The sequence below is a fragment of the Mustela putorius genome, unplaced genomic scaffold, assembly GCF_011764305.1.
Source record: "Mustela putorius furo isolate JIRA1106 unplaced genomic scaffold, ASM1176430v1.1 tig00000179_pilon_pilon_pilon, whole genome shotgun sequence".
Classification (NCBI taxonomy): Eukaryota; Metazoa; Chordata; class Mammalia; order Carnivora; family Mustelidae; genus Mustela; species Mustela putorius.
Genome location: NW_025421305.1, coordinates 38339 through 47530, shown reverse-complemented (window position 1 = coordinate 47530; position 9192 = coordinate 38339). Strand labels below are relative to the sequence as shown.

At 43.8% G+C, this 9192-nt stretch overlaps 1 protein-coding gene across 1 annotated transcript; it reads right to left on the bottom strand.

The window, feature by feature from the left end:
• Window positions 1-612: 612 nt before the first annotated feature.
• Window positions 613-6606, bottom strand: LOC123391107 (protocadherin-20-like). The gene is given in 10 exon segments (XM_045076597.1): window positions 613-2015; window positions 2018-2092; window positions 2095-2511; window positions 2514-3704; window positions 3706-4239; window positions 4241-4480; window positions 4483-4647; window positions 4649-4726; window positions 4729-4755; window positions 5819-6606. Coding segments are annotated over 10 exon segments (2895 nt in total). The 5' UTR covers window positions 5951-6606; the 3' UTR covers window positions 613-1979.
• Window positions 6607-9192: the final 2586 nt, after the last annotated feature.

The following is a 9192-nucleotide window of genomic DNA, read 5'->3' as shown; positions in this document are numbered from 1 at the left end:
TAAATGATCTTAGTTTCTTAGCTCAGGTGCCTCTCATACAAAAGAAATTTCCAATAAGAATATATTTCCTTTTTGTAACAAACAGTACTGTTTCTGACTCTTATTTTATTTATTCAAATTGTCAAACTGAAGAAAATAAGAAAAATGGGTTAATACAAATTTGAAAGGTCCTGGGTGTTTGTATTCAATTTTTTTTTGCAATGTATTTTTAAAACATATTGAAAGCTATTGTAACACAGCTAACAAGAGATTTGTCAGAAGTATGTAGTAAAATGAATGTGTATAGTTGATACAAAGCCAAAAATTAATATGCATGTGCACACGCGTGGGAATAAATTTTCATCCAAATGCCTGTCAAACATCTAGGCATACTCTCTATTATTTACATATAATAAATATATTAGATATATATCTATATATATATCTACACACACATTCAATGATTTACCCAATGTTTAATTGAGTAATGAATTAGTTTAATATAAACTTTAGCAAATAGCATATTTACTTTGCCCACATTTACTTCTAAAAGCAAACAAATGCCAGTAGCAGGCACTTCAGTGAAAGAACAAGCCCATGTTCAAATATAAAATGGTAAAAATGAGAAAGAAATTATGAAAATATATACCTTTAATTTGCAGACATATAAACACGTTTGGTACAGTACAGACACATGAGGCCAAAAAAGTAGAGTGATCCAGCTTAAGCTAACACATTCCTTGTTTACACAGATATTTTGCTATAGCTCTCATAGAAAATAAAATTCCCAGCTCAACACAATGAAATAAAAGAGATCAATCACTAAGGAACCAGCTTGCTTCATTGCAAAGGATTCAGTAAAAGCTAAGTTATCAAAGAAATCTGCTGCTGGGCTTACAAATAAACTCTTGGACCTAATCCAAAGCCAAAGAAAGGAAGCCAGAAACGGTAGCCAACAAACCCAAACAACAAAAAGATAAGTATAACTTTTATATAAAGGGCCCAACTAAAACAACCGGTAGTGTACACTAGCTTCTAGAATAACTCCGCTTTAATATGATTTTTATTTTCTCAGGTGATAAATGAATTCAAGCACATAAAAACCTAATATTTAACCCAACTATGAAGTACTACCGACAAGTTGTCAGAGCATCAAAATGTCATAAACACCTACGAAGCAACTAAGGATTGAAACAGGTCTTTGCTCCTGGCTGTTTTCCTTGGACACAATTTCCAGTTACAATGTCTGTAAGGGAGAATATACACATTTCCCCTGTAATAATAGCAAGCGCAGTGGTAAAGGGAACAGAAAGCCATTTGAGTACATGGAGAGCGAAATACTCTTCAGCAGGTCAACTCTAACACACACGGCCACGTTTTCACCCTTGCTAAAAAGAAATTGCGCTTCTTTGTAACACCTTCTCTTTCAAACTATACATGATGTACTTGTGAGGTAATAAACATTCTGTTTACAAATGAATTTCTTTTCTTTCTTATCATACATTGAAGTGCAGTGAAATTCAATTTATTTCAATTTCATATCTCTTAAATGTTAAAAACAATATATTTAAAATATACTCTTTCGTTAATTTCATGTACAACAACTGTCCTGTACAATACCGCAAAACAGTTCCCTGCAAAGGAGCAACTGATGCCCTCTTGTGGTTAAAGGACTTTTTAGACAAAAAAGATGCAATGTACCATTTTCTTACCTTATTCTCAGGTTCTATCATTCTGCTTGGTGAATGAAAGCTGTAAACCATGTCCAAGCTTTTTTATAACAGTTCTATAGCTGTTAGTACTAATTTTCATTAAAAAATGCTGTACACATTTTATAACCTCTGATTTTAAGTTTAAAAACCTGTAAACAGCTTATTTACAATATAGTACAAGTTATAAATTAGTCGTCCTTCATTGGAACTGTCATCTACACACTCTTGTTTAGGTGATGGAAACTACCCAGAGTCAGCTACATCTCTGTGCTATTCCACAATGAAATATCAAATATTAGAAATAGCCATTGGTTTCCTCTCTCTCTCATATGCAAGTCAATTTTTCCTTTGAGTGGAATTTGTACTTCCAAATTTTCATCTTCCCTGTGATGCTTTTTTTTTTCCCTCTCCTTAAGCAGATGTATATGCCCATCCCTGTTACAAGTGTGAGAGAACCCAAGCTTATTACAGAGAGAGCAACTAGAGTGGGCACACAGGACACAGACTCAACTTTCCGATGAGTTGGTTCTATTGAGATCTGTGGTTCTTTCTCCTCTATGTTGATTTCTGGTTCCTTTCTTAGAAGACTCTCAATGTAGCTCTCATTACTGACAGTGTCATTGACAAATAAGTTCACCATGACTGTGGAATGGAGAGGTTCTGGGTAACCATGGTCGCTCACTTTCACCAGTAAACGATGAAGTCCATAGTCTGTCTGCAGCAATGCCTCTTCCAAAGTAATATTGCCAGTTTTAGGGTCAATCCTAAAGGACTCAGGCCTAGGACCTCTTCTTCCTATGATGCTGTAAGCTATGACAGCGCGTTCATGCCCGTGTCTTTGTCAACAGCATAGACCTCTGTAACTGGGGAGCCGGGGAGAGTAGAAGGCAGTACCAACAGGTAGGACATGTTGGACTGAGGAAATAAAACCAGAGGAGGGTTGTCATTGATATCTAGAAGGAGAATTGTGATTTTTGCAGTCGAAGAGAGGGCAGGCTCACCCCCATCAACAGCTTCGACCCACAAAGTATAGGAGCTTTGCTGCTCTCTGTCCAAAGAGACTTTAGCTCTCAACATGCCCTTTCCTGTGTCTATGACAAAAATATCACTCTGGTTCACCACCGAGAGGGCTACCCAACCATTTCGTCCAGCATCAGCATCTGTGACACTAATTACCCCAATTTCACCATATCCTGGGAAGTTTTCTGGCACAAAAAAGCTGAAGTCCTTGTTGATGAACCTAGGGCTGTTGTCATTTTTATCCAGCACGGTGAGAGCCACAGTGGCAACTGATTCTCTGGGTGGCTTCCCAGAGTCAACAGCTCTGACTGTGTACCTATACCTTTCTTTCTCTTCTCGGTCCAGCTGAGTGGAAACTGTCAGAATTCCTGTGACACTGTCTAAGGAAAAATATGAGGGGGCATCAGGTCCCAGGAAATAGGAAACTTGGCCTCTCTCTCCACTGTCCGCATCCGTCGCGTACAGCTTTGTCAAAAAGGCATTGGGCGCATTATTTTCTTCAATCGTTAGTTCCAGCAAGGGTTGCAGGAAAATAGGAGCATTGTCATTGTCATCTAAAAGTTGCACTTTAATAATTTTTTTGACATGAAATCCCTCTGAGTTCCAGGCCACCACAGCTATTTCATAGAACTGCTGTAGCTCATAATCCATCAGTTTTGTGGTTTCCAGCAAATATTCATTATTGTATGGTTTGTAGGGTGATAACCTAAATGGTCCTTCACCGTCCAGGTAGCAGTTCACCTTGTATTTATCTTCTGGATCTCTTATGGTGAAGAATGCAATTGGAGTGTTAATGGGCTCCAGTTCTTTCAGGTAAACAATACCATCTACCTCATTGGCTATATAACGAGGAACAATTTCAGGTGGTCTGAAAATGACTTTGATGATGGTCACCAGTGCCGTGGTCACAGCAGGGATGCAGCCTGGCCCATTAGCAAGGATGGTGAGCTTGTGCATTTGCAGAACACTTCCCCCAATCTTACTGAAAAGTTTTAATGACTCCGGTAGTTTCGTCCAGATGGAATAAATCCTTGGATGCTTGCGGAACTTTCTGGCTATAAGCGTAGGTGATCTGAGCATTGGTTCCCAAGTCTCTATCCACAGCCTGAACAGCTGCAACCGGTGTGCCCACTGTAGCATTCCCAAACACAGTGACATTGATCTGTGAGTCTGTGAAGAGAGGGCAATTGTCATTAATGTCAGTTATGCCGATGGTGAGAGTGGCGCTGCCCAGCAGTGGTGGAGACCCGCCATCCTCTGCTATGATGATGCTCACATACTGGTCCTGGGTCTCCCTATCCAGCATTTTTTTTTTTGTTCTCCTCTTTTTTTGTCCCATGACAATTAGGTAAGGGGTGCGCTCCCCATTCTCATTCTCCTCCACATCCAGCGTGAACATGCGGTGGTAGTCCAGTAAGCGGTAGGTCTGCACTCCGTTCGTGCCTACATCTGGGTCCATGGCAGGATGCTCTATGGCGAGCCGAGTGTTTATAGGTGCATTTTCTGGAACCCAAACCGAGATTTGGGAAAACGGGGAACTGTGGGGCATTGTCATTGATGTCCCGGATAGCGATTTTCACCTTCACAAACCTAAAGTATTCCTGAGGCAGGACCAGCACATCCAAAAGCAAAAGACAAGAGTCAGAGGAAGGGGAGGAGGAGATGGAAATACTGCCGCCCCAGGCTGCTCCTCCACCTCCTTCAAGACACAGGGCCTCCCTGTCGATCTCCCTGGGGGCCGAAGTGTGCAGCTCCCCGGAGCGGTTGTCTCTAGGGTCACGTACTGACCACTCAGTCCCCGGGAAGCCAGGCTGAAGGAGAGAGGGGGGTTCCGCTCAGCCACGGGGCGCTCCGGCAGCTGCGACAGCTGGTCCTGCCTCCCGGCAGCGCGGGGCACCAGCCGCAGGTCCTCCGCCAGGCTGCCGATGAGCACCCCCCGCGGGCAGTCCCTCGTTCAGGCTGTACAGAAGCTCCGTGGCCCGGCTGTAACTCGCGAGGCAGTTTGAAGGGTCCCACGAACGAAGAGGAAAAACAGAAACAAATGCTGAAAGGGGAGGGGGAGGGGAGAAGGCTCGTTACACACACGCGGAAACACGGAGACTGGAGTCAGAAATCAGGGCCACAAGGTCATATTTGCCCCCATCCCCATTACCAAAGGCAAACCCTCCAGTCGGAGAGGGATGAAGAGGAAAACTTGCTGCAAAGAAGAGATCTATGGAGCAACACTGTCGCCAAAACTTAATTTTTTCTGTTCACTATCTACCTCCCCCTCTTTTCCCCAGCTCCCCAACGGCGCCCTTATTCAATTAATAATCGGAATCCCCAGCCATAAAACATTCCTGGAAACACACGCCAGAGTGGAGAGCACTCAACTCAGGGACTGCGCAACGCCGCAGGGAAACCACCCGTGTAGGTTATGGAGAGAGGTTGGTAGTGGAAAGAGGACTGAGCGATGATGGGCAATTCATCATTTATTTCCCATTGAAATGTTTCTACCACTAAGGTCTCCGGAACGCGAAATGTGTCACATCCCTTATTATGAGAACACCACCACCAACAATACCAATAACAATAATTATTATGTGCAAAAACACAGTGACACTTTCTCTTCGGATCTAGCGCCCCCCCCCCATTAAATAAACACTTTAGGTCAGAGAAGTAATTTTCATTTTAGCTCTCATCCAGGGTCAAATCGAAAGGATCTGAATCTCCACCTCCTAACAAGCCCTCCCTAGTCTCCCTCCCCTAAGGAAAAAGAAGTAAACGCAGAAAATGCTTATGCAAAAACAATTTGCCAATTACAGCGGACAGTCCTAGCAGGTGCCGACAGCAGCAGAGAAATCTCCGCACCCCAGTATCTCAAGCGGATCGAGCCCCCCCCCCCATCTGCCTACATTCCTATTTCAGAAACTTACTTTCCCGACCAGAAGACGTGCCTATTTCTTGCTAAAAGGAAGACACCTTATGCTAAACTCCCTTCCCCTCCCCCTCAACCTTCCCGTAAAGTTTGGATTAAGGGAAAGGTTTGAAAACCCATCAAGAGTAGGAACTGCCTCACCGGACTGCAACTTGTCGGGGCTGCAGGACTCCCGGACCCCAAGCCTTACCGGCAGGTTTCTGTGGCTGGTGCTGCTCCTGGGACGACTGAGACGCCCCATATCCAGGCGCGGGTGCCAGATCGCCGGGCGCCAGCTCACTGCCAGGGCCCGCGAGCTGCGCGCATTCCCTCGGCCGCGCATTCCCGGGGAGGCTGCAGTCAGCGCGCTCCTGTCGGGAGGGCGGCAGAAGACACTCCCTCTCTGTTCATGCAAATCGCTGGGGGAACTTCAGCCAATAGTCACTGGCTCGTTAATTAAGGACGCGAGGTACTGGCGGGGGGCAGCAAGGCGCGGGGCAGAAGGGCACGGTCATGGTTTCCTTCCCCGGACGCAGCTAAGTCCAGACCCCGCCAGAGGAGCCGGAGCGGGGGACTTGCCTCTGAAGACTGCGACGAGGTGCCACCCGGTCGGGCACTGGAGCGCGTGCCCACCAGCCTCCCTCCTCGCCGCACCAGTCAGAACTCCAGTCCACAGGTTGCGAGCGCGGGGGGGGGAGATTAGAATAAATAAATAAGCCTGCACGTATATCTGAATAGAGAGGGAGAGGAGGTCGGCGCTACAGGGCAGCCACAGGCGCGATCCCCAAACGCTTGCTTTTACCACCAGTGCTTCGGAGAGACTTGCTTCCAGCAGTGTGTGCACAGAGAAAGGAAATCCACTCTTCTCTGCGGAGGGAAGGAACTTCAAACTCTTTTTAAGGTGGTTTGAGCCGGGAGAGCAAATAGATGAATTCGGTGAGGGTTCTGACATGCTCTAATTTTTGAATCTTCGCTGTTGGTGGTGGCAGGCTTCTGCTAGGTTCCTAGTTGTAAGCGCAAGGGTCTCTGGGTGTCTGCCCTGTGGTCTTACTTAAGAGGCAGTTGTGGCTTCTGGCCAAGGGAAAGAGCCCAGGGGGAAAGTGGAAACAATTGTGTGGTAACTAACACAAGTAGTTCTGCCTGTGGGCAATTTTAACGTAATTCTCAAAGGGGGGCATTTTCTTTTTTCACTCACTGAAGCTTAGGTTAAAAAAAAAAATGGTTACTTTTCAAAAGGTCGCTTTTTTTCTTTCTCTTGGAATGCTTACTGGAAAGCTTTCCTCTAGAAAGGAGTCCTGGAGGGATGTGGTGCAAAAATGCTTGGATATTTCCTCTGATTCTCACACTAAATAGTCATGTGACCTGTATCTTCATTTATAGAATCAGGGCTGGTGAGAGAATCCAATGCTATAAGTCTGTGAAACGCTTTTTGATCTTCAGGGTGCTGTAGAAATAACGGAAAAGACCACGGGCCTTTCCCTGAGTAGATAGTTCTCTTCATCACTGGGTTTCCAGATAGACTCTGCACTGCCCTGAGCATAAAGTCCTCCCCACTGCATATTTAGTGACTGAGCCCTAATAGAAAAATCTTCCTCTTGGGTCACAGAAAGATCTGACATCCTGTGCTTTCCATAAGAACCCACCTTAATGTTCCTATTCTGCCCTATACTGACTAGAATCTAAATTGGTTGGCTGAACTAATTGTTTTGCTCCTTCCTATTTTCTCTTCATTTCTACTAATTGTAGAGACATGGAGTCCTAAATATTGACAACACACTACATCAAAACACCTGGTGTGTGGAACAGTTACTTACTGTGCAAATGGGACCATACATGGAGTACACAAAATTCCCTGTGGTATATATCTGGCGTATGATATGGATCTGATTTATAAACTTAGCTCCTTTAAGCTCTTTAGAATGAAATCGGAGTTCTGATGAAGAGGTGAACACGCAGAGGAACATGTACACGTGGGTGTGAAGCCATTATACTGCTGATAAACAAAGCACAGTCAGGGAATTAGGATATGTCTTTTCTTCAGCTGCTAATTCTGCCCTACAGATGAACTTTTACCATAATTGGTAAATATTTACTGAGGGATCTGTAGTTGAGACACGTCTGACTCTTAATCAGTACCAAGCTGCTTCTGAAATGTGTTTATGTCTTCGCACAATACCCATAGCTTCTGGAAGTTTGGGATACATGGACAGAAGCAGGCAAAACATCGGCAGTGAGAGTACATGCAGGCTGGACCCCCCCCCCAGTCTGAATAACTTTTATGTCTACCCAGAAAGCAACCGTGATAGACTGTGTATCCCCCTCACAGTTGACGCCCTCTCTCATAGGGGTTAAAGGTTAAAATCACTCACCTTTTATTTTGGTGGAAATATAGGACTCTCTTAACTTAATTTGTTCTTTGTTTACAATGACAGTACACTAGAGCTGTCATTTATGAAGATAATCCAGTTGAAGTGACATCACCTCTTTGTAATTATTTTGTTGACTATCTTTGGTTTCCCCTGGACTCATAAGCTCTTTCTTTCTCTACTTTGCAGTGGATACTTTCGGCACAGATGCACCATTTTCAAGTGTCCCCCAAACCACACCCCAGTGGAGTTTTGGTGTTCTGACCATATCATCCAGCTGATCTCTATGGAAAAGGTTAGTACTTCTCCTTCCCTTCATTATGTAGGCAAGAAATCTAATCTATATATTCTAGAATACATAGATTTAGCAATAATTTTTCTAGAGTCTTTCTAGAAAGCATGACCATATTAACTATAATGTAAGTTGAAGCACAGTAGTTCAACATTCTGGAGATAACGTTTACAGTGACAATAATAACTCCCCTGGCACTGTGATTGCAAAGTCCCTGGATGGAAGTTTGTCATCAAAATTGGAAGAGCTTGGCATGATTTGAGGTAAAAGCTTCATGTCGCAATCCAAACTCTTAACTGAGCTACTTGTTAGCTTCTTTCCTTTTTGAAGATCTAAGCAGAGGTTTCATGCAGGATTACACTGTAATTAGGCCTCAGAAAAAATAAAAGTCCAAATATTCTTCTTTCTTCTCTTGTGCCTTCATTCTGGGTACAGTGAAAACATTCCCAAACTCCTGTGCCTGAGGATGGCAGCCCTGTGACCTACCATCTGGTGTGACATATTTCTTTCTAAAGATGATCTGGGGAGCTTCTGTGCTATTCCTCCCTTGAAAATAATACTTACATACTAGTCAGATGTCTCAATTGCTCTGGGCCTGCTTCCCAGGTGTTTTGTAAAAATTGATCTAGAAGAATAGTTAGATTATATGCCTCCCAAGCCTATTTTTTCTATAGACAAGGAAAACAATTTGATACAATAGATGGTACACTGAACAGAACCAGGAAATTTGGATTCCATTCCCTGGGTTGCTCCTAGGATACTGTGTGACTTTAGGTAAGTAATCACACCTCTCTGTTTCAAATTTCCTATAAGTACACTCCTACATACTACATGGACTCATATGCATTAAGTGGCTTACCTAATATCTGTCATTAATAGACACTAAATAATGATACACAGGTTACTTTGGTAAGTATTTACTGCCTG